At 37.9% G+C, this 26858-nt stretch overlaps 1 protein-coding gene across 6 annotated transcripts in view; it reads right to left on the bottom strand.

Moving 5' to 3' along the window:
• ZNF451 (zinc finger protein 451) overlaps positions 1–26858 on the bottom strand; it is a 138410-nt gene that overhangs the window by 45259 nt on the left and 66293 nt on the right. For all 6 annotated transcript variants that reach the window (XR_009354765.1, XM_059178328.1, XM_059178326.1 and 3 more), the window contains 2 exons: positions 8708–8830; positions 3592–3703 (listed from right to left, as the gene is read on the bottom strand). Coding sequence is in view for 5 of the 6 variants with exons in the window: in XM_059178328.1 (XP_059034311.1) it covers positions 3592–3703; positions 8708–8830 (235 nt within the window). In the remaining variant the exon portion in view is untranslated. The remainder of the gene's footprint in view (positions 1–3591; positions 3704–8707; positions 8831–26858) is intronic.

Raw genomic sequence — 26858 nt, 5'->3', positions numbered from 1 at the left:
TTGATTACTGACTCCACTGTATTATTATTACTTCTTGTAGATTGTTTCAATGCCTTGAATATTTCATACAACAGAAAACTGGGTATTTATCTTTATGGCAGTTTCTACAAAGCCCCTAAGGATTTCAATAGGATGGATCATTATTCTTTTAACATCATCTAATTTTAAGATCTTCAAATGGTTATTATATAAATTTAAGGTTTTAGCTATTTTTCTGCCATTTTAGTTCTAGGCTGGGGGTGGAAAAGCCCACCATTAAAAGCTGCCAAAATGCTAATAAATATGTTCTGCCAACAAACAATGAACAGCATAGCATTAAACATATTTTTTAAAGATTTTATTTATTTATTTGACAGACAGAGATCACAAGTAGGCAGAGAGGCAGGCGGGGGAAGCAAGCTCCCTGCAGAGCAGAGAGCTGGATGTGGGGCTCCAACCCAGGACCCTGGGATCATGACCTGAGCTGAAGGCAGATGCTTTAACCCATTGAGCCACCCAGGAGCCCCACATTAATCACATTTTAATCTTAAAGAGGCATTAAATGACAATACACCTTTTTTGTCCTTAATTTTTTAATGTAGTCAGAATAATGAAAATTTCTTTATTGTTCATTTACATTCTAGCTATTGCCCATTAAGACTTTTATTTAGCCAAATAAAGGCTCTAGATAAAAATAAAATTGGAGAAAACAATCAAATGAAAGAAAATAACCTTTTTCCATGGAAAGGCAAACTACAGAGATTTAAATAGCCCTTTTCCTTAAATAGTATAGAGAGTGTTGTTTTTAAGTTACTAAATATTCAAATGTATGCAAACTGGCCTAACTATAAAGGTCTACAAAAGATGAATTTCAGGAGTGCCTGGGTGGCTCAGTGAGTTAAGCCTCTGCTTTGGTTCAGGTCATGATCTCAGGGTCCTGGGATGGAGCTCCGCATCAGGTTCTCTCTCTGCTGCCTACTTAGGATCTCTCTATCTCTATCAAATAAATAAATAAATAATCTTTAAAAAAAAAAAAAAGATAAATTTCAGTAGCATAATTATAAAGTTCTTCTAACCAAAGAGCTGAGTCACAATACTGGATAGATTTAAAAAGTCCCTTAATGCTACTTAGAAGTAGAACCTCACTTTTTATAACTGAAGAGAACAATGGCTCATCTCTGTTTCCCCAGCTATACCTTATTCAAACATCCCAGCACTCTCTAAAACTAATTTATGGAATAGAACCATACCAAATATAGCCCAATGCTAAAGCAGCTATTCTAGCAATAGATCCTAAAGTTCAGTTTTATAGTGCTGTTGCAGGGAACAAGCAAAAAACTAAATCACAAAAAAAGAGCATACTAGACACCTTAACTCCAGGCTCAAGCTTATTAGCCACCAACGAATCAGGTGTGTCCTGAAGATACATGAAATACCAGGTTTTGTCAAGAATCATAAAGATTCTTGGGGTGGCTCAGTTGGTTAAGCATCTGCCTTTGGCTCAGGTCACGATCTCAGAGGCTCAAGCTAGGACAGAGTCCTGCATGGGGCTCCCTGTTCAGCAGGGAGTCTGCTTCTCCCTCTCACTCTCCCTCTGTGCCCCTTCCCTCCCTCTCAAATAAAAATAATAATACTAAAAAAAAAAAATCATGAAGACTAGCTAAATGAGTCATTTGTTCCGACTTGACCAGATAACTCAAAACAGATGCTCATGACTTCATTTTACAGTGATTAAAATACTTTGCCAATCTGGAGGCCAAGGATCAGGCCTAAGGGGTCTAGACAGGACTTGAAGGTATTAGAGTCATATGAGATAAACTATTTGTAGAAGAGATCTTAGAGCTCATAAAGTCTTACAATTCTATTCCATATTCCTATCAAAATTACCTAGGAATCTTCCCAAAACTACAGATAACCTAGAATTATTCCTGGAGATGAGGCCCAGGTATGTATTTAAAAGCTCCCATGTGATTCTGATGCAGCTGAATTAAGTCATTAACTTCTACTGAGAACAGAAGGCATCTCAAGAGGGAGTTTTCTTTTAAATATGATCCTTAACAAGAACACCCAAGGAGACAAAACCATTTACCATAATTTCTAAGTACCTTTTGCTAAAGTAGATCTCGAATGCCAAACGATTCTTTTGATTAGTTGAATGACAGTTACATTTGGAACCCAAGTTCTAGGCTTCTTTTCTGTGTTCATACATAAATGTTTATAGCCCATCTTGGGTAATATTCAAACATTTGAGTATCTCTAAGCTGAGCCCTCTTCTTGGGTATTTACACAAAAAAAGGATTAAAAAACCTTGGTCTCTGTCTCCACAGAGTATGCAGTCTGACTGCAGAGACATACAAACCCATTAATCCAACATAATGGGATTGTCACAGAACTTTGGAATTATCTTATCAGTGGTAATTAGACTCAAAGAAAAGCCCTCTGAAAACTTTATTTCTTTATTTAAAGATTTTATTTATTTGACAGAGAGAGGCACAGTGAGAGAGGAAACACAAGCATGGACAGTGGGAGAGGGAGAAGCAGGCTTCCTACTAATCAGGGAGCCTGATGTGGGGCTCGATCCCAGAACTCTGGGATCATGACCTGAGCCGAAGGCAGAGGCTTAACCCACTGAGCCACCCAGGTGCCCCTGAAAACTTTATTTTTAAAGATTTACTTATTCATTTGCGAGAGAGAGAATACAAGTTGGGGGAGGGGCAGAGGGAGAGAGAATCCTCAAGCCGACTTCCTGCTGAGCATGGAGCCTGATACAGAACTTGATCCTGGGACTCAGACCTGAACTGAAATCAAAAGTCAGATGCTTTAACCAACAGAGCTATCCACGCGCCCCTGAAAACTAGCTTTAAAACAACAAGCTATCTATTCAAGTTCAGCAACACTTCGGCAGATAATTCTAATGACTTTTTGCAATTAAATGTTCTGCTGGATTAAATCCACAGTTAAGGCTTCTATGGATATCCTAAGCCTTTTAAATGCTCAGTGTTTCTTTCTTGTACAAGAAAGGCAAGAAAAGTTGCCATGGTAGGAGTGTCCTATTGGCTCTTAAAAATTCCAAAAACAACAAAAAAATTCCAACAAATTACCTGGTGGGGGGAAAATGTTCCATAGTGACTCTGGGAATCTCAGGTCTGCAGAGTCAGTGAAGAAGCTACCCAATGCTTTAGACACCTCCATGTGGACATGTCCTTATCAAATATCTACACTGGCTATACTGATAAATAAGTAAACACCAATCCTTTAGATCTCAGCTTAAATTCCATTTCATTAGAGCAACTTTCCTGACCGAAAAGAAACCCAAAGACACATGCACTATTTCATGTAATAACTATGAAATAACATGAATAAATTAATGAGCAACATCTAACAAGGTTATCAAGGATGATTACAGGTCATTAAGGATGACCTATTATATTTAAAATATACTTCTGTCAATGTGGGAAGACAACTGATAAAGTAGGCCATTACTAAGTATCACTGAAACTAAATTTTAATACTTTATATACTTATTAGCAACTGGATAATACAGATGTAACCCCTTAAGGCTTTAGAGAAGCTCAGTAACCTTAGTGTTCCACTCTCATCTCTAAAGAGTACCTGGCATTTTTAGCCACTGGTCCACACACAGTCTTGCTGCTTCTGTATCAGAATGTCCTCGAATAAATTCCAATTCTTGTAACCCATGAGCATGCTGAAAGTCGATTTTTTCCTGAAGGTATTAAGAAGAAAATCAATTAACCTATGATTACTAACCTGGTTTCCTTGAGAAAAGAATTTTAACACATCAGTGATCAGAAAATATTGATTATCCTTTATGCCTGTAACTCCACATCTAGACATCTATCCCAAATAGATAAGTCAAAACAAAAGTTCATACTCTGAAATGTTAATCCCAATGTAATCTATATTTGCACAAAGTTCACTATAACTACATCTCCAATAATGGGGTACTGTTTAATTATGGCATATACATTTCATGAAGTCAATTAGAAACACTAACCAAACTTTCAATGAAGCAGAAGTAAATTTTTTGTATCAAGTAGGTCACCAAATAGTAATAAACAAATGAGGCCAAATATAAGTAAAGATTTATTTCAAGCTACATGTGACTCTATCTGCAGAGAGGGAACAAAGGCTGAAAATACAAAAAACATCAATGATTATCTCTGGGAATAAAAATATGAATGATGATTTTCATTTTTAAACTTTTATACATCCTTTTCAAAGTTTCCACATACAGTATGAAGTATACAGAAGCCTATTAAATATTTGTTCAGTGAATAGTATTAATAAGAGCAGATTTCATTAGTACTTAGTATGGGCTGGTATAAAGCATTTATCACCATCTAAATCTAGGGTTGGCCAACTTTTTCCATAAAGGGTCAGTCAGTAAATATTTTAGGTTTTGCAGCTCAACTCTACTGCAACTACTCAACTCTGCCTGAAAGCAGCCACAGATAACATGTAAACAAATGGGCATTGCTATGTTCCAATAAAATTTTATTTACAAAAAGAGCCAGTAGGCCAATGCCAACCTTGAAACTAGACTTATGCTTTAGACGGTTAGTCTTTAAGTTCTTCTATACATTATTTATAAATCTATTTGCATAATCTCTAATCATGTTGTATCTAACAATTAATACTTATTAACCACTTACCCCGTGCCAGACATGATTCTAAAACCATTTTAGATTTCATTCTCACAATAACTCTATGAAATAGATACTATTATTGTTTGCATTTTAGGATGGTAAAACTGAGGTACAGAAAAGTCAAATAAATTGTCTCAGGATATATAAAAATGTCAAGATTTAGACTCTCACAACTTAATTCTAGAATCCATGCACTTAACCAGTACACCTTATTGCACCTTAACAAGATTTTGTTCTTAAAAGAAATCACAGTCACAAATTCTAGATTTACAAGATATAGGCCAGAATAATGAATGGCCTAGTTAGCAATACAACAGGGTCTTCTATTAGAAATGGTAAGGAGGGGAACAGGGAGATTCAAGATTTCAAACCAAAATAAATCTACACAATATTGTTCAAAGTACAGCCATAGAATACTCATTCTCAAAAATGTTAACAAGCATTATATATATTTTAAAAATTCTCTATAACCAAATTAAGTATATAAATACTGGTTTTAATACAAAATTTTAAAAGTTCCTTTAGTGCAGGACTTTGAAAGCCTTGGAGTGTTAATGTGCATATAATAAATATGCAGTATCTCACAAATCATCAAATACTTTTTTTATTCAAAGCACATTGTACAGTAGTGTTCCAAATTACATGTTTGGAGAACAAAGCTAGTTTATCCAAAGAAAGCAATATGACAAGAATCTGGTAGACTCTAAAGAACATTTTCTAATGTACAAAATTAAACCACTTATCAAAGTTACTTACAAAATCTATCACAATAAAAAATTTTTTAAAAAAAGATTTTATTTATCTCTTTGTGAGAGACAGTGAGAGTGGGAACAAAAGCAGGAGTGGGAAAGGGAGAAGCAGGCTCCCCACCAAGCAGGGAGCCTGATGTGGGGCTTGGTCCGGGACCCTGGAATCATGACCTGAGCTTAACAACTAAGCCATCCAGGCTCCCGCAATAAAAAATCTTAAATTAATATAATTAAGATCAAATACTACTCCATGCCAGCTAATAGCTTATTTATTTTAAAGAACTTCCAAAAATTAAAAATAAAGTTTGTGGGATGCCTGGGTGGCTCAGTTGGTTAAGCAGTTGCCTTCGGCTCAGGTCATGATCCCAGCGTCCTGGGATGGAGTACCACATCAGGCTCCTTGCTCAGCAGGGAGCCTGCTTCTCCCTCTGCCTCTGCCTGCCATTCTCTCTGCCTGTGCTTGCTCTCCCCCCCGCCTCTCTGATAAATAAATAAAATCTTAAAAAAAAAAAATAATAAAGTTTGTTTGTTTGTTGTTTTTTTTTAGGTTTTTATTTATTTGACACAGAGATAGAGAGTACAAGTAGGCAGAGCAGCAGGCAGAGGGAGAGGAAGAAGCAGGCTCTCCGCTGAGCAGGGAGCCTGATGTAGGGCTCGATCCCAGGACCCTGGGATCATGACCTGACCTGAAGGAAGCGGCTTAACCTACTGAGCCACACAGGTGCCCCAATAAACAGGTTTTTAAAAATGTTCTCTGGCATTTTTACAACAGAATTTGAACTCTGTGCCCATAATAGTCAATGCTCAAAAAAACACTTATTGGTTGAAGTCATCCCCAAATTAGCCACCCTTTTCCTTTGTTACACGAAGCTTCTTCCACAAATGTGAGGTATATAACCCTTCTTGCAAGTCATCTTAACTCCTAGAGTTATCTAACTCCTAGAGTTATCAATGAGCAAAGCTGGTAGCTGGTCAACTAACTAGCCAACACAACATTATCTCTGAAAGTGATTTATCCAGAGAAGAGGGCTTTTGTTGTTGTTTATTTAATTTTAAGTAGGTTCTGTATCCAACATGGGGCTTGAACTCATGACCCTGAGATCAAGAGTCGCATGCTCTACTGACTAGTCAGGCAGGTGCCCCATATCCAATGAAGATTTTAATAAATTTTCTTTCTTTCATTAAAACCACTCCATCACAAAAGATACAAAATTCACCTTAACAGTAATACATCAATAATTCAAAAGGCCCAAGAATAGTTGGAATATATTTTCTACTATCCAGTTTTAGTCAGAGTCATCAGCCATTAGAATTCCTCAACAATCATTTTTACTTTAGTTTCATTATCTTCCTTTCTGGATAGTTTGTTTCATTTTTCTTTTCTGTCATCTAGTTTCTAAAAACAAGTTATCCATACAGGAAACCAAATTTTAAAAAATCATGAATAGATAGCAAGCAATAAACTAAGATATCTATTAGTTGGTTTTTCCCTAGTGAAATCTAGATATATATTTATTCTTTACAATTGGTTAAACAAGATTTTCAGAATTTCAAAAAACTTTCTTCAATGCTGAGATAAAGTCATTACTAGAATGAATGAGCACTTACATGGGGGAAGTGAAACCACCCTGAGAAAAGCCCCAGTTACCACAGTGCCTGTAAGATGCTTTCTTATCTGAACTCACTACAGATGTTTTATTATCTATGTGGAAAACCACCTGGAAAAAGAAGCTAGCATCATTCAGGAAATCTGTGGAAAAGGACAGCTTGTGAACCATCCCTCTCTCAAAGAGATTTTCCTCATAAACAAAACACTTAACATAGTTTGGGGAAAGAATCATCCTTAAAATTGAATAGTATCTCTACCAATAAAGAAATAATCCTATTTTTTGTATCTTTATGCATTAAGCATTTTAAACATACAACTAGAATACTATGCTCTCATTTAATTGGTATTACATTATAAAGTCCCCAAACGAATCTAATTCTAAATGTAAAGAATATTTGTTTATTTTATACAGGATTAGGAGATACTAAAACAGAGGCTACAGAAATATATAAACTCCTCTATGATAACCAATGGACAAGGAATCAAAACAGAGATGTTAAAATTAAAAAATCATAGTACTTAACTTGGAAGATCATCTCCAACTCTGTCCCTTTACAGATTAAAACCCAAAGTCTATAAAAGATAAGGACCTGATAAAATCCAAACAGCTGCTGGCAGAGCCAATTTCAATTTCAATTTTTTTTTTTTTCAAGCTTTACACCAAATGTGAAGCTTGATCTCAGGAGCCTAAGATTAACATTGGCATGCTCTACTGAGTAAGTCAGCCAAGCACCACTCAATTTCCATTTTTAAACTCCTAGGATGAGGGGTGCCTGGGTGGCTCAGTGGGTTAAAGCCTCTGCCTTCAACTCGGGTCATGATCCCAGGGTCCTGGGATCGAGCCCAGCATCGGGCTCTCTGCTCAGCAGGGAGGCTGCTTCCCTCTTTTTCTCTCTCTGCCTGCCTCTCTGCCTACTTGTGATCTCTGTCAAATAAATAAATAAAATTAAAAAAACAAACAAACACAAACCTCCTAGGATGAAGCTTAATTTACCCAACTCATCAACTTTCTACTCTGTCAATAATGAGGGATATTGCGTTTTCATTTTTATTTTATTTAAAAAAAAATTTTTTAAGTAAGCTTTAGCCCCACCATGGGGCTCAAACTCACAACCCCCAGGTCAAGAGCCACATGTTCCACCGACTGAGCCAGCCAGATGCCCCAGTACTAAGAGATTCTTTAAGTAACTAACTGGTCTGCGGCCTTCTAAAGCAAGTGAAGAAAAAGATTTATATCATCAGAGATTCTAAATTAGGCTTCATTTTCCACATAGCAGCTCTTCTACAAACCTGATTAAAATTTCTTCCTTTTAGTAACAGGTTAATCTGAAGGAGCAGGCTGAAGTTTGAGAAAGTGGTCTCATTCTATTTGGTAGAAAATGACCATTTAACAGCTTATGTCTACAAAAGCACCAATAAACTCTTGTGATATGGAAACCAGAAACCCTGCTATAAAGAAATCCCATGATTTTTAATTCCCCAAAATAAAGTCCACTCAATTCTATTTTTTCTCCTATATACATATATGATTAGACTCTAACAAACTAAAGACAGAGATACAAAAAATATCATGAAGTACTAAAGTGATGAGGTATCCAGAGTCCATGCTGAACTTGGATTCATTTTTTGATGACAAATTTGTTACAGTTTTATTATAAGCAATTCCATGATTTGGTAAAGCACCAATTAAAATAACCACATACCCTGAATGCTCTATTCTTCTCTTCCTTTTGCTGTTTCTCCACTTCAACATGGCGGGCTAGACGAGCCAGAGTTAAAGCAACTTTATCCTTCTGATGGTCAATATAGTCTTCATGCTTAACATCCTATAATTAAAAAAACAATTTTCATTTTTTTTAAATAGCAAAATTAGTTGTGGGATAATGAATTCATTTACCAAAGAGTTATTGTACTAAAGAACCATTTGCCATTTTTCCCTTAAGTTTATTTATTTATTTAAGTAACCTCAACCCCCAGTGTGGGGCTCAATCATGACCCTGAGATCAAGAGTCACATGCTCTTCTGGCTGAGACAGCCAGGTGCCCTAAGGACCATTTACTTTTATTATCAGCAAATTTCTAAGAAGGTGCCTTATGTATTTTATGCTTTATGTGGTATTTTGTAGGTCAGCCAATTATCCACCAGCACCTGTGGTTTTCAAAAAGTTAGATTAACTGATAAGACAATTTATCATTTTTATTTACTTTACAATCATCTGAATACTGACGAGTTTGGTGTTGCTTTGCTCTGAGTCTATAAAATAATGCCATTAAGCCATTACTCCCCCGCTAAAAGGTCTAACAGTACAAATATCCTTGGTTTTGGTTTTTCAGCAATGCCACAAACAATACCACCCTGAACGTGCCTGATCTCATCTGATCTTGAAATCTAAGCAGGGTTGGGCCTGGTTAGAACTTGGATGGGAGAAAATGATGTAAAAAAATAGATCTAACTTCCAGTTTCTGGTCCATCTTGTAAGGAGCTTGTAAGTTGCTACTCCATCCTGACAAGTAAAATGCTGAAAAAAACCAAAAGTCAACAACTCTTCTTAGATCTCGTTCTTAGACCAGAAAATCGAGGTGACAGTCATAAACCAGTGCTCCGAGAGAGAGAGGATCATAAGTTAATGGAGTAGAAACCCATAAGTGGAAACTTCAGCAGGAAGCAGTATTGAGTAAAAACTTGAACTATAACTGATGAATTGCTGGATGCTCAGTGGGACAAATCTGAGTTAAAAACCACTAGATGACCTAGCCCTCACACCTTTGTGAGTTTATCTCTCATAGTTCTACCAGGTTCTCACAGTAAAAACTAGAGAAAAATCCTCTCATGCTTCCAGGAGGGGGAAAGGAAAAGTAAGCACACATACTGCAGGGTATCAACTAAATGACATTCTGGAAAAGCAAAACTATGGGGACAATAAAAAAGATCAGTGGTTATCCAGGGTTGGGGAGAGGGAGGCATGAGTAAAACAGAGTACAGAAGATTTTTAGGGCAATAAAATTATTCTGCATGATATATGTCCACTATAAAGGTGGACACCTCGGGCGCCAGGGTGGCTGAGTTGGTTAAGCGTCTACCTTTGACTCAGGTCATGATTCCAGGGTCCTGGGAGGGAACCCCACACCAGGATCCCTGCACAGCGAGAAGCCTACTTCTCCCTCTCCCTCTGCCTTCTATCCTGTCTACTTGTGTGCTCTCACTCTGGCAAAAAAGTAAATAAAATCTCTTTAAAAAAAAAAAAAAAAGTGGGCACCTGTCATAAATTTGTCCAAACCCGCAGAATGTAGAACACATCAAAAGTGAACCCTAATGTAAACTATGAACTTAGGGTGATAATGATGGATCACTGTAGGCTCACTGAGTATAACAAACGTATCATTATGTTGGGGGATATTGATGATGGAGGAAGCTATGCATGTGTAGGGGCAGGAAGTATACCAGAAATCTCTGTACCTTCCTCTTGTTTTGCTATAAATCTAAAACTTCTCTAAACAATAGTCTATTAAACAATTAAACAATAGTCTAGTAAAAATTTTTCATTTAGAAACACTGGGTTACTACCTAAATTAACACTCTTTAGGCAAATCAGTCATGTATGTACAACCCAAATTTTATCTACAGTAGGACAGAATTGCATCAACCATGTCAAACATCGGGTGTAATTTTCCAAGTACAAGGAAGTTATACTGATGTGACTATATATAAAAAGGCCAAAATGGTATTTTCAGTATAAGGCTTCATCTTTGGAATAAAGAACACTCACAGAATTACTCTGGGTGCAAGCAATTCCAACTCACTTTCTGACTACTTGGTCAGCCTACATTATACCCTTGTACCAGGTAATAGATGACATTCTCCTAACTTTAAAATAATTCTTTTATAAATCACAGGACAATGCAGCTTACTAGAAATGAGTGACAAAAAGCTATTTATCTGAGCTTCAATCCTTTAGTAAAGGTATATTTACCTGTCTTAAAAGGAATTTAAATGTACTCCTTGGGAAGACAAAAATATTATCTATTTCAAATGTAGGTGCTAAGTTGAAAAGGAAATTTAGAGTAGATCCTAAAAGAATCTTCTAATTTAAGGAAATTAATAATATTTAAACATGGGCTTACAGTAGTTAGTTTTCCTGACACAAATACATTTTTTAGGTTTTAAACTCTAGTGAAAGACATGCTTGGAATGCAAAGTAAACCAAGGTCATAATAACGTATGAGGTAGACAAGGTATAAATTAGGGTTTACCTATAAAAATATGTTGTTGGAGCAAAATAATGTGAATACTCTGGGGGTTGAAAGGCGGCCATGTTTTGGATTAACTAAAGTAAACCTAATCCAAGAAGAACTACCCTTGAATTTACGGTTCCACTATCATTTTACTTTTTCCTAGGCGACCACAAAATAACCATTCTGAAATACTTCCGAAGTTATACTTATTCCGGAAGACATTACATAATATTTATTTTTCTTAAAGTTTCCTTTAAAACACAATGATTCACTGTTTTACATATAAATTATAAATATGCTCTAGACACAAAACTAAATGAAAACTGAAGTTAGAAACACAGATTATATATTCAATGGGAAAACTTTTTAGTAATCCACTGGTCACAAAATTTAAGTACAAACTTTTATTTTTAAAGACTTTATTTATTGGAGATGAGTCAAGATGGTGGAGAAGTAGCAGGCTGAGACATTAGGTAGCAGGAGATCAGCTTAGATGGCTTATCAAACCATTCCAAACACCTAAAAATCCAACAGGAGATGGAAGAGAAGAGCAGTAACTCTAGAAACAGAAAATCGACCACTTTCTGAAAGGTAGGACCAGTGGAGAAGTGAATCCAAAGTGATAGGAAGATAGACTGCGGAGGGAGGGGCCGGCTCCTGGCAAGTGGCAGAGCAATGGAGCACAAAATCAGAACTTTTAAAAGTCTGCCCCATTGAGGGACATCGCTTCAGAGGCTAAGCCGGGGTGAAGCCCATGCGAGGACAGGTCCCACAGGGTCACAGAAGGATCGGGGGGGTCTGAGTATCGCAGTGCTCCCAGGTATTACAGCAGGGAAGCCAGCTACAGAGATGGAGCCAAGGAGTGAGCTCTCAACTCGGGGTTACCTTAAGTGAGCAGGGACCCCACAAGATCCTCGGAGAACCCCCTGGAAGAGTGCAGGGTTCTATGGGGTTTGGAGACTCCAGGCAGGGCTGTGTGACAGAGACATAGACACTTGGTCACAGGCTGGGTGAGCTAGGAGTGCGACCAGAGGCCAGGGAGACGAGAGTGAATGAGCGCTTTTCTCCAAGGGCGCACTGAGGAGTGGGCCCCTGAGCTCTTGGGTCCTTCAGGCTGGAGAATGGGAGGCCGCTATTTTCATTCCCGTCCTCTGGAACTCTACAGAAAGCGTTCAGGGAACAAAAGCTCCCGAAAGCGAACCCGAGCAGATTACTTAGCCTGGCCCCTGGTAAGGGTGGTACAATTCCTCCATGGGCAAAGATACTTGTAAATCACTACAACAGGCCCCTACCCAAGAAGATCAGCAAAAAATCCAGCCAAGACCAAGTTCACTTACCAAGGAGAACAGCGGAATTCCAGAGGAAGAGAAAGAGAAGCATGGGATTCATGGCTTTCACCCCATGATTCTTTAATCTTGCAAAGTTAATTAATTTTTTTTCTTATGCTAAATTTTTTTTACTCTTTCCTCTTTTAATGTTTTTAACTAATTTATCTTAACAATACCTCTCATTAAAAAAAATCTTTTTTGAAACTTCATTATTATAGTCATATTTTATCCTTCATTGTATCTAACTTTATCTTTTGTATACACATAGGGTTTTTTCTTCTAAAATAATTTGGGATACAACTTCTTCTAATAGATCAAATATACTGTTAAATCTAGCACAGGGCTCTGTTCGAGTCTCCAGCCTGAGCAAATTCCCTTCAATTTCTTTTTCTTTATTCTCCCAACCAACTTATCTTATCAACTCCTTTTTTAGAAATTAAAAAAAATTTTCATCTTTATAATCATATCCCATCCCTTCATCATGTTTACCCCTATATGTTTTTAATTCTTTAAAATTGGGGAGGTAGTTTCTTCTAAGAGATCAAGATACTCACAAAATTAAGTGGGTGACTCTGTTCTATTCACCAGTCTAAAATATATATTTTCTTTTTTATATTTTTTATTTGTACTCTTCTTTAAATTTTTTTTCCCTGAACTTCTTTTTACCCCCTTTCTTCCCCACACGACTTGGGGTCTCTTCTGACTTGGTTAAAGCACCTTTTCCTGAGGTCTTTGCCACCCTTTTAGTATTTTATTTGCTCCTTCATCTATTCTTATCTGGATAAAATGACAAGGTGGAAAAACTCACCACAAAAAAAGGAACAAGAGGCAGTACTGAAGATTAGGGACCTAATCAATATGGTCACTGGTAATATGTCAGATCTAGAGTTCAGAATGACAATTCTCCAGGTGCAAGCCAGGCACGAAAAAGGCATGGAAGATATCAGAGAAACACTGTCTGGAGAAATAAAAGCCCTTTCTTGAGAAATAAAAGAACTAAAATCTAACCAAGTTGAAATTAAAAAAAAAAAAATTATTAATGAGGTGCAATAAAAAATGGAGGCTCTTAAGGCAAGGATAAATGAGGCAGAAGAATTAGTGATATAGAAGACGAAATAACAGAGAATAAAGAAGCTGAGCAAAAGAGAGATAAACAACTACTGGGCCACGATGAAACATTAGAGTAATTGGGATTCCAGAAGAAGAAGAAAGAGAGAGGGGAGCAGAAGTATACTGGAGAGAATTATTGTAGAGAATTTCCTTAATATGGCAAAGGGAACAGCATCAAAATCCAGGAGGCGCAGAGAACCCCTCTCAAAATCAATAAGAATAGATCCACACCCCGTCATCTAACAGTAAAATTTACAAGTCTTAGCAACAAAGAGAAAAATCCTGAAAGCAACTCGGGACAAGAAGTCTGTAACATACAATGGTAAAAATATTAGCTTGGCAGAAGACTTATCCACAGAGACCTGGCAGGCCAGAAAGAACTGCCATGTTATATTCAGAGCAGCCAAGAATACTATATCCAGCTAGGCTATCACTGAAAATAGAAGAAGAGATAAAAAGTTCCAGGACAAACAAAAACGGAAAGAATTTGCAATCACCAAACCAGCTCTACAGGAAATATTGAAAGGGGTCCTCTAAGCAAAGAGAGAGAATAAAAGTAGTAGATCAGCAAGGAGCAGAGATAATATACAATAATAGTCATCTTACAGGCAATACAATGGCACTAAATTCCTATCTCTCAATAGTTAACCTGGATGTAAATGGGCGAAATGCCCCAATCAAAAGACATAGGGTATCAGAATAGATTAAAAAAAAACAAAAACAAAACCCATCAATATGCTGCCTACAAGAAACTCATTTTAGACCCAAAGACACCTCCAGATTAAAAACTAAATTAAAATTTAAAAAGTTAAATTAAAATTAAAACAATTTACCATGCTAATGGACATCAAAAGAAAGCTGGGGTGGCAATCCTTATATCAGATCAATTAGATTTTAAGCCAAAGACTATAATAAGAGAGGAGGAAGGACACTATATCATACTCAAAGGGTGTGTCTAACAAGAAGAGCTAACAATTTTAAATATCTATGCCCCTAACATGGGAGCAGCCAACTATATAAATTAATAACAAAATCAAAGAAACACATCAATAATAATACAGTAATAGCAGGGAACTTTAACACTCCCCTCACTGAAATGGAGAGATCATCCAAGCAAAAGATCAACAAGGAAATAAAGGCCTTAAATGACACACTGGACCAAGTGGACATCACAGATATATTCAGAACACTGCTTCCCAAAGCAACAGAATACACATTCTTCTCTAGTGCACATGGAACATTCTCCAGAATAAATCACATCCTGGGTCATAAATCAGGTCTCAACTGGTACCAAAAGATTGGGATAATTCCATGCATATTTTTAGACCACAATGCTCTGAAGCCAGAACTCAATCACAAGAGGAAATTTGGAAAGAACCCAAATACATGGAGACCAAAGAGCATCCTTCTAAAGAATGAATGGGTCAACCAGGAAGTTAAAGAAGAATTGAAAAAATTCATGGAAAAAAATGATAATGAAAACACAATAGTTCAAAATCTATGGGACACAGCAAAGGCGTTCCTGAGAGGAAAATATATAATGATACAAGCCTTTCTCAAGAAACAAGAAAGATCTCAAATACACAACCTAACCCTACACCTAAAGGAGCTGGAGAAAGAACAAGAAAGAAACCCTAAGCCCAGCAGGAGAAGAGAAATCATAAAGATCAGAGAAGAAATCAATGAAATAGAAACCAAAAAAACCACAATAGAACAAATCAACAAAACTAGGCTGGTTCTTGGAAAGAATTAATAGGATTGATAAGCCCCTGGCCAAACTTATCAAAAAGAAAAGAGAAATGATCCAAATAAATAAAATCATGAATGAAAGAGGAGAGATCACAGCCAACACCAAAGAAGTGCAAACAATTATAAGAACATACTACGAGGAACTCTATGCCAGCAAATTTGACAATCTGGAAGAAATGGATGCATTCCTAGAGACATATAAACTACCAAAACTGAACCAGGAAGAAATAGAAAACCTGAACAGACCCATAACCAGTAAGGAGACTGAAGCAGTCATCAAAACTCTCCCAACAAACAAGAGCCCAGGGCAAGACAGCTTCCCAGGGGAATTCTACCAAACATTTAAAGAAGAATTAATAATTATTCCCCTGAAACTGTTCCAAAAAATAGAAATGGAAGGAAAATGAAACTCATTTTATGAGGCCAGCATTACCTTGATCCCAAAACCAGACAAGGATCCCATCACAAAAGAGAATTACAGACCAATATCCTTGATGAACACAGATGCGAACATTCTCACCAAAATGCCAGCCAATAAGATCCAACAGTACATTAAAAGGATTATTCACCACAAGCAAGTGGGATTTATACTAGGGCTGCAAGGCTGAATCAACATCTGCAAATCAATCAATGTGATACATTACTAAAAGAAAGAACAAAAACCATATGATACTCTCAATAAATGCTGAAAAAGCATTTGACAAAGCACAGCACCTTTTCCTCATCAAAACTCTTCAAAATGTGGGGAGAGAGGGTACATACCTCAATATCATCAAAGCCAGCTATGAAAAACCCACCACGAATATCATTCTCAGTGGAGAAAAACTGAGAGCTTTTCCCTAAGGTCAGGAACACGGCAGGGATGTCCATTATCACCACTGCTATTCAACACAGTACTAGAAGTCCTAGCCTCAGCAATCAGACAACAAAAAGAAATTAAAGGCATCCAAACTGGCAAAGAAGAAGTCAAACTATCACTTTGCAGATGATATGATCCTATATGTGGAAAACCCATATATGTGGAAAACTCCACTCCAAATCTGCTAGAACTAGCACAGGAATTCAGTAAAGTGTCAGGATATAAAATCAATGCACAGAAATCAGTTGCATTTCTTTACACCAACAAGACAGAAGAAAGAGAAATTAAGGAGTTCCTCCCATTTACAATTGCACCCAAAACCATAAGATACCTAGGAATAAACCTAACCAAAGAGGCGAAGAATCTGTACTCAGAAAACTATAAAGTACTCATGAAAGAAACTGAGGAAGACACAAAGAAATGGAAAAATGTTCCATGCTCCTGGATTGGAAGAACAAATATTGTGAAAATGTCTATACTACCTAAAGCAATCTACACATTTAATGCAATCCCTATCAAAATACCATCCATTTTTTTCAAAGAAATGGACCAAATAACCCTATATGGAACCAGAAAAGACCTCAAATAGCCCAAGGAATATTGAAAAAGAAAGCCAATGTTCGTGGCATCACAATTCCCGACTTCAAGCTCTATTACATAGCTATCATCATCAATACAGTATGGTACTGGCACAAAAACAGACACATAGATCAATGGAATAGAATAGAGAGCCCAGAAATAGACCCTCAACTCTATGGTCAACTAATCTTTGACAAAGCAGGAAAGAATGTCCAATGGAAAAAAGACCGTCTCTTCAACAAATGGTGTTGGGAAAATTGGACCGCCATATGCAGAACAATGAAACTGGACCATTTCTTTACACTACACATGAAAACAGACTCAGAATGGATGAAAGACCTCAATGTGAGACAGGAATCCATTAAAATACTTGAGGAGAACACAGGCAACAACCTCCTCGACCTCAGCCACAGCAACTCCTTCCTATGAACATCGCCAAAGGCAAGGGAAGCAAGGGCAAAAATGAACTTATTAGGACTTCATCAAGATCAAAAGCTTTTTTTTTTTTTTTTTTTTTTTTTTAAGATTTTATTTATTTATTTTACAGAGATCACAAGTAGTCAGAGAGGCAGGCAGAGAGAGAGAGGGGGGAAGCAGGCTCCCTGCTGAGCAGAGAGCCCGATTCGGGGCTCGATCCCAGGACCCTGAGATCACGACCAGAGCTGAAGGCAGAGGCTTAACCACTGAGCCGCCCAGGTGCCCAGATCAAAAGCTTTTGCACAGCAAAGGAAACAGTCAACAAAATCAAAAGACAACTGACAGAATGGGAGAAGATATTTGCAAACAACATATCAGATAAGGGGCTAGTATCCAAAATCTATAAAGAACTTATCAAACTCAACAGCCATAGAACAAATAATCCAATCAAGAAATGGGCAGAGGACATGAACAGACATTTCTGCAAAGAAGACATCCAGATGGCCAACAGACACATGAAAAAGTGCTCCCCATCACTCAGCATCAGGAAAATACAAATCAAAACCACAATGAGATACCACCTCACACTAGTCATAATGGCTAAAATTAACAAGTCAAGAAATGACAGAAGCTGGCAAGGATGCAGAAAAAGGGGGACCCTCCTACACTGTTGGTGGGAATGCAAGCTGGTGCAACCACTGTGGAAAAAAGCATGGAGGTTCCTCAAAAAGTTGAAAATAGAGCTACCCCATGACCCAGCAATAGCACTACTGGTCTTTACCCTAAAGATACAAATGTAGTGATCCAAAAGGGCACGTGCACCCGAATGTTTACAGCAGCAATGTCCACAATAGCCAAACTATGGAAAGAACCTAGATGTCCATTAACAGATAAATGGATAAAGAAGTGGAATACTATGCAGCCATCAAAAGAAATGAAATCTTGCCATTTGCAACGACGTGGATGGAACTAGAAGGTATTATGCTTAGTGAAATAAGCCAATCGGAGAAAGCCAACTATCATATGATCTCCCTGATATGAGGAAATGGAGATGCAATGTGGGGAGGTTTCGGGGGTAGGAAAAGAAGAAATGAAACAAGATGGGATCGGGAGGGAGACAAACCATAAGAGACTCTTAATCTTACAAAACAAACTTGAGGGTTGCTGGGGGGAGGTGGATAGGGAGAGGGTGGTGGGATTATGGACATAGGGGAGGGTATGTGCTGCGGTGAGTGCTGTGAAGTGTGTAAACCAGGCGATTCACAGACCTGTACCCCTGGGGCTAATAATACATTATACATTAATAAAAAAATTTAAAAAATTTTTTAAAAGAGATTTTAGGGGCGCCTGTGTGGCTCAGTGGGTTACAGCCTCTGCATTCGGCTTGGGTCGTGATCCCAGGGTCCTTTGATTGAGCCCTGCATCGGGCTCTCTGCTTGGCCGGGAGCCTCCTTCCCTTCCTCTCTCTCTGCCTACCTGCGATCTTTATCTGTCAAATAAATAAAAAAATTTAAAAAAAAAAAAGATTTCACTTATTTATTAGAGAGATAGGGTGTGTGCATGGGGAGGGAGAGGCAGAGGGAGAAGCCGACTCACTGCTGAGCACGGAGACCAATGTGGGGCTAGATCCCAGGATCCTGGGATCATGACCTGAGCCAAAGGCAGACGCTTAACCAAATGAACGACTAGGAAGGTAAATTATTTAACCCTTTAATCAGCATTTAAACAGTTGTTTAGATCGCTTCAACTTCACTCTAAAATTAATCTCTAGCCCTAGAACATTACTCTTTGGTGGTCAAATAAGCAAAACCTGTTAGTATTACTGTTTGTTAAAATTATTTTCCTCATATTTAGCTATCAGTAGGCCATGTTATCTTTTAATTAATACTATGTGGTTATGTTAATAAAAAAGATTACTTCTGTGATTCCCAAATAATTCTGATCTATTTAACATCTGTCATGACTCCGAAGAGCTCAAAAGACCTAAAGCTCTGATACTGAATTCAAAAAGACATTCAAAATTGAGTTTGGTTTCCTTCTCTTCCTCCACAAGGAAAGTTTCTATTTTCTTCTTCTTCTTCTTCTTCTTTTTTTTTTTAAGATCTTAATTATTTATTTATTTAACACAGAGAGAGATCACAAGTAGGCAGAGAAGGAGGCAAAGAGGGGGGTGGGAAGCAGGCTCCCCGCTGAGTAGACAGTCCAAGCAGGGCTCGATTCCATGACCCTGAGATCATGACCTGGACAGAAGGCAGAGGCTAACCTATTGAGCCGCCCAGGCGCCCCTCCATTTTCTTCTTAATACCAAAACCAAACCAAACCAAACCAAACCAAACCAAAACACCCACTCTGGCTACCTATATAGGCTACCTATATAGAATACCTATATATAATTAGAAAGGCAATCTGCTAGGAGTAGATAAAAAGGAATGAATGGTAGATCTAGAGAAAGAATGAACTTCAGCTTTGAAACGTCTATCATTTATGAGAAAAATGAAATATTTAAAATAAAGTTTTCCCCTAAAATGGGGAAAAATTAATTATATGTGGCAGGGGGTGATACTCATAATTATTTTTTCATCACAACTTAGGTTTCTGGGTCAAGACTGCTGGTGAATGCCAGGCACGATTAATGGTTTATTTATGAACACTCACTCTCTCCAGAAAGCCAAATCCCTTGGATTTCCACTGTTAGTGATCCAAGATGAGGGGCAGCCTCTAGATCTTATTAAATTACATACTTCTGTGATTCTGAGCAAACACATACACACTGGAAAAACAGAAACCACAGATATTGAAATACACACTAGGGATTTTACCTATTAGGTCACAGAAGACCTTATTTTGCATAAAAGTATAATAGGTAATTCAAAGAATCAGTATGTTCAGAAACAAATTTTAACTTATCAGAAAGCAAGGGGGAAAACACTCATTGCAGGACATCTTGTTACTGATCCAACTGCAGAACCAAAGCTATAGGCTAGATGAAAGGATATTAAATGTTTCCTGTAGAATTAGGATGAAAAGGGAATACCATAGTCTTAGGTTTGGGAGTATTACGCTATTCCATTAGTGTTAAAATACTGAAATGTAATTTAATGTGAAATCACAAAATTCTAGGACTGTTCTTCTTAGGTTAGATTTGCCAATCTTCCCCAAAGCCTGTAGTATTAATAAGCATTTAGAGCTTTTAATAAGAGCTTTTCTGAGGTCAGACTTTAGACCGTAAATTCTCAAGCTAGAAGTGGAATTGGCTCTCAGTATACAAATGGTAAGAACAGGGGCACCTGGGTGGCTCAGTGGGTTAAAGCCTCTGCCTTCAGCTCGGGTCATGATCCCAGGGTCCTGGGATCGAGCCCTGCATTGGGCTCTCTGCTCCATGGGGAGCCTGCTTCCCCCCATCTCTCTGCCTGCCTCTCTGCCTACTTGCCATCTCAGTCTGTGAAATAAATAAATAAAATCTTTTAAAAAAAATGGTAAGAATAAAATGTTAGCAGCTATAGGATTTTCAGTCATTCTTCTTGAAGCTCATGCTTGGGTCACTGTGGATTAACCTCCATATTAGAATACTATTGAGTCCACAGTGATAGCAAATGCTATCTACATATTTATTTTGGGGGCGAAAAATAGGAACATCTTACAGATACCGGGAGGGGAGAGTCTGTTTACCTCTATGTTAGATCACTCCTTGCATGAGTTTTTCTTAACCCCTCCCCTCCTACTGGGAAAGTTGAGTGGGATCTTCATAGAATTAAGGAGAAAGTTGTGGAGTCAGAAAAACATTAAAAGGAAAATTCTAATTCAGTAACTATGAAAATTTTTAAAAAAATACAATGGTTTAAAAAAAATTTTTTTTTTAAATAATATGGTTAAGGGGCGCCTGGGTGACTCAGTGGGTTAAAGCCTCTGCCTTTGGCTCAGGTCATGATCCCAGAGTCCTGGGATCAAGGCCTGCATCGGGCTCTCTGCTTGGCAGGGAGCCTGCTTCCTCCTCCCTCTCTCTCTGCCTGCCTCTCTGCCTACCTCTGTCTCTGTCAAATAAAATGAATAAAATCTTTTAAAAATCCCTGAGTACACATACCCGTGAAAGTTAAGCATGTATAGGCATACCTCATTATACTGTGCTTTTGCAGATATGGTGTTGTTTTTTTGTTTTCTTTGGTGTTTTTTTTTTTAACAAATTGAAGGTCTGTGGCAACCCTGCATCCAGCAAGTCTATTGGTACAATTTTTCCAACAGCATTTGCTCAGTTCAGGCCTGTATCACATTTTGGTAATTGAGAAATTTCAAAAGTTTTCATTATCATTATATTTGTTGCAGCAATCTGTGATCTTTGATGTTAGTATTATAATTGATTTGGGGGTGCCATGAACTGCACTCCTATAAGATTGCATAAACATTGTGTTCAGATGGCTCCATTCACTGTTCATTCCTTTGTCTCACTTCCCTTCCTTAGGCCTCCCTATTTCCTGAGTTATAAATATTTGGAATTAGGGTAATCAGTAACCTGAGGATGGTCCTCTAAGTGTTCAGGTGAAAGGAAGAGCTGCACATTTATCATTTTACAAGCTGGAAATGATTAAGCTTAGTGGAAAAAACATACTGAAAACCATGGTAGGCTGGAAGCAAGGCCCCTTGGGCCAAACAGTCAAGTTTTGAATGCAAAGGAAAAGTTCTTGAAGGAAAGTACAAGTGCTACTCTAGTGAATACACGAATGAGAGAAAGCAAAACAGCCTTACTGCTGATATGAAGACAGTTTTAGTGGTTTAGACAGCTCAAACCAGCTACAACATTCTGTTAAGCCAAAGCCCAATCCAGAACAAAGCCCTAACTCTTCAATTCTTTGACGGCTCGGAGAATAAGGAAATAGAGAATAAGGAAAAAGAGAAGTTTGAGGCTAGCAGAGGTTGATTCATGAGGCTTAGGAAAAGCTGCCTCATAATATCAAAGTACAAGATGAAGCAGCAGAAGCTGATGTAGAAGCTACAGCAGGTTACCCAGAAGCTCTAGCTGAGAAAATTAATGAAGGTGGCTGGCTGCACTAAGCCACAGAATTTCAATATGGATGAAACAGCCTTCTATTGGAAAGGAGAGGCTATCTAGGACTTTCATAGCTAGAGAAGTCAATGCCTGTTTCAAAATTTACAAGGACAGGCTGCTTCTCTTGTCAGGGGCCAACACAGCTGGTGACATTTTAAGTTGGAATCAATGTTCATTGACCATTCTGAAAATTCTAGGTCCCTTAAGAATTATGCTAACTCAACTCAGTCTCTGCTCTATAAATGGAGTAAGGCCAAGATAAGAGCACATCTGTTTACATGATGGTTCACTGAATATTTTAAGCCCACTTTTGAGACCTACTGCTCAGAACAAACATTCCTTCAAAATCTGACTTCTCACAGACAATGGACTGGTCACCCAATGGAGATGGAGATGTACAGTAAGAGAAGGTTGTTTTCATGTCTGCTAACACAACATTCATTCCGTAGGCCAAGGATCAAGGAAAAACTTCAACTCTCAAGTCTTACTATTTATGAAGTACATTCTGTTAGAATGTAAGCTGCCACAGACAGTGATTACTCTGAAAGATCTGAGCAAAGAAAACTGAAAACCTTCCAGCAAGGATTTACCATTCTATATGCTGCTAAGAACTTTCAGGATTCATGGAAAGAGGCTGAAGCATCAACATTAATGGAGTTTGAAAATAGTTGATTCCAACCTCATGATGACTTTGAGGGGTTCAAAACTTCCATGGAGGAAATAACTGTAGATGTGGTAGAAATAGCAAGAGATCTGGAATTAGAAGTAGAGCCTAAGATGTGACTAAATTGCTGAAACCTCATGACAAAATTTGAACAGATGAGAAACTGCTTCTTATGGATGAGCAAAGAGGTTTCTTGAGATAGAATCTACTCATTGTGAGGATGCTGTGAAGACTGTTTAAGTGACAACAAAGGATTTAGAACACAACTATGCGAGAGAAATCATTCCTGAAAGCTACAGTTCATTGATGTGGTAAACTTCACTACTGTTTTGTATTAAGAAATTGCCACAGCCACCCCAACTTTCTGCAACCACCAACCTGGTCAGTCAGAAGTCATCAATATTAAGGCAAGACCCTCCACTAGCAAAAAGGTTAAGGCTCACCAAAAACTCAGATGATAGTTAGCATTTTTTAGCAATAAAGTATTTTTATTTTTTTTTAAAGATTTAAAAAAATTTTTTAAATTTCTTCATGTAACAGAGAGAGAGAGAGACCACAAGTAAGCAAAGAAGCAGGCAGAGAGAGGGGGAAGCAGATTCCCTGCTGTGCAGAGAGCCCGATGTGGGGCTCAATCCCAGGACCCCGAGATCATGACCTGAGCCGAAGGCAGAGGATTAACCCACTGAGCCACCCAGGCGCCCCAGCAATAAAGTATTTTTAAATTAAGGTGTTTTTTTTTAGCCATAATACTCCTACACACTTAATATTTATATTATTGCAGTGGTCTGGAACCAAACCCACAATATCTCCAAGGTATGCCTATATAGGAGAAAGCAAGAATTCTTTTGTTCTTGAGGACAAAATGTTTAAGTTTGTTTTTTTTTTATTTTTATTTATTTTTTTTTTAAAGATTTTATTTATTTATTTGACAGAGAGAAATTACAAGTACATTGAGAGGCAGGCAGAGAGAGAGAGAAGGAAGCAGGCTCCCTGCTGAGCAGAGAGCCCGATGCGGGACTCGATCCCAGGACCCTGAGATCATGACCTGAGCCGAAGGCAGCGGCTTAACCCACTGAGCCACCCAGGCGCCCCTTGTTTTTTTTTTTAATGTTTAAGTTTTAATGTGGTATGGTAGAGTTAACAGCAAAAATTCCAAGTCTAGAAGTAGGAAGAGGGCAGGAAAGGAAGAGGGCTTTCTTAAGAGATCTAATCTGGAATGATGGAATTCAATGGGTCAACAGAACTGGGGGCAAAGAAAAAAGGAAAGCCTGGCAAAGGATTCCATTATTTTGTCAAGTAAGGGCATTTTTTAAAAAAGATTTTATTTATTTATTTATTTGAGAGAGAGAGAGAGTGAGAGAGAGAATGAGAGGGGAGAAGGTCAGAGGGAGAAGCAGACTCCCTATGGAGCTGGGAGTCCAATGTGGGACTCGATTCCAGGACCATGACCGAGCCCAAGGCAGTCGCCCAACCAACTGAGCCACCCAGGCAGCCCCAAGTAAGGGCATTTTTAAAGAAACTAATATCAATGATTACCATCATTTCTAAAGAATAAGGCACAGTAATACCCCAAGGTAATAGTTTAAAATTTCCCTTAATAGTCTCATTTTAAACAAAAACAAATTTAGATTTTTTAAAAAAAATATTTATGTATTTGAGTGAGAGAGAGAGAGAGAACATGAAAGAGGTCAGCGGGAGCAGCAGACTCCCTGCTAAGCAGGAAGCCTGATGTGGGACTCAATCCCAGGATTCCAGGATCATGACCTGAGCTAAAGGCAGTCGCTTAACCAACTGTGCCACCCAGGCCCCCAAAACAAATTTAGCTTTATGAGCTGCACTACCTTGATTTTTCTCTTTGCTATAAACTGATAACACTTCAAACTTGAAATCAGTTCAGTTGAGAAAGTGCGCCGAATCCTAACCACTAGACCACCAGGGAAGTTGAAATCAGTTCAGTTGAACTTAAAATTGGTTCTGACCATAAACTCAAAATCCAGATCACAAAAGAGCATCAGAAGTTACATTCAGGCGTGCCTGGGTGGCTCAGAGGGTTGGGCCTCTCCTTTTGGCTTAGGTCATGGTCTCAGGGTCCTAGGATCGAGCCCCACATCAGGCTCTTTGCTCAGCAGGGAGCCTACTTCCCCCTCTCTCACTGCCTACTTGTGATCTCTGTCTGTCAAATAAATAGTCTTTTTAAAAAGTCACATTCAATGCAAATTCCACCATTCAGACAAAACTTTCACCAACATAATTAATACTTTCATTTCCTAATCAAGTTTAGTGAGCTAACAAATATTTTCTGGAAACTATTAAAATTTCTAACATTAATGTGAAACTCATCTACTTTCTATGTGAATTATAAAATAAATCATAACGGTATCAACAAATTAATGAAAAAATGGCACAAAATACCACTAATCAATGAAGCTACAATCTGTCTATATTTCAATGTTTTCTTTCCCTCACTAATATTTAAGTGAAAATAATATTATCTTTTATTATAACATGTAAGTAAAACCTAGAAGGCTAGAAATCAAAAGGTTAACAATCATTGTTTCTATATGGAGAAATTTTAATTTCCATTTTCTAGTATTTCTACAATTAGCACACGTAATAAACATTTTTTAACAAAATTTCAGGGCGCTTGGGCTCTCTGCTCAGCGGGGAGCCTGCTTCCTCCTCTCTCTGTCTGCTTCTCTGCCTACTTGTGATCTCCGTCTGTCAAATAAATAAATGAAATCTTTAAAAAAAAAAAAAAATTTCAGGGTGCCTGGGTGGCTCAGTGGGTTAAGCCACTGCCTTCGGCTCGGGTCGTGATCTCAGGGTCCTAGGATCGAGTCCCGCATCGGGCTCTCTGCACAGCAGGGAGCCTGCTTCCCTCTCTCTCTCTCTCTCTGCCTGTCTCTCTGTCTACTTGTGATTTCTCTCTGTCAAATAAATAAATAAAATCTTTAAAAATAAAAAAAGTACAATTAGGCAAATTAAAAATTGAAACTTGAAAATATTAGCTTATTCAGCTATACCTGACTTTCCTCTTTTCCTGTTTGGGACATAAGACTAGAAAGCAAGATTCTTAACTTTTCCAGTGAACAAGGTAACTTTGCAATGTTTACTATATTTATTTGCATGGAAGCTAATAGTGTCCCAAAAATAAATTTTTATAAGAACTTGAATTTTGGGGGCACCTGGATGGCTCAGTGGGTTAAGCCTCTGCCTTTGGTTCAGGTCATGATCTCGGGGTCCTGGGATGGAGCCCCGCATTAGTCTCTCTGCTTAGCGGGGAGCCTGCTTAAAATTGGTTCTGACCCGCTTCTCCCTCTCCATCTGCCTGCCTCTCAGCCTACTTGTGATTTCTGTCAAATAAATTTTTAAAATCTTAAAAAAAAAAAAAAACCAAAAAACCAAACTTGAATTTCATAGGTGGGCTTTCTTTGAGAAGTCACCTACACCTAGAAAATGCCTGTTTCTTAAACCATTCACTCTCATCCTACAGTGTATTATGGTTTAAAAAGCCAAGTGCCATATACTTGACAACCCCCCTTTGGCAGTTAAGAACTGGGCTTAGAACTGAATGCTGAAAAAATGGGCTCTACTCTGTTGAACAAAGCTTTTTAAGGTCCATGAATAAATTTTTTTCAAATATTAAATAGAGGCTGATCTTTCATTTCACCCTTCATTCACCTGCTCACCCAAAGGCTGAGCTTCTTAGTCACTTCCCGACTGCCATAACTAGCTAAATCAGTTTTCTAAAAATACTTGCCAATATCAAGTCAAAGGAAATGCAAAATTAAAGGAATAGTTCTGCTTTTGTAAAGCATTTTCTAGAAATACAATATTGAAAAAGGCAGGGTTTCACAGATGAAATTATCATTTTA

Source organism: Mustela lutreola, chromosome 6 (assembly GCF_030435805.1).
Source record: "Mustela lutreola isolate mMusLut2 chromosome 6, mMusLut2.pri, whole genome shotgun sequence".
Lineage (NCBI taxonomy): Eukaryota > Metazoa > Chordata > Mammalia > Carnivora > Mustelidae > Mustela > Mustela lutreola.
Note: the sequence above shows the minus strand (reverse complement) of the source record. Positions and strands in the feature narration are given on the sequence as shown.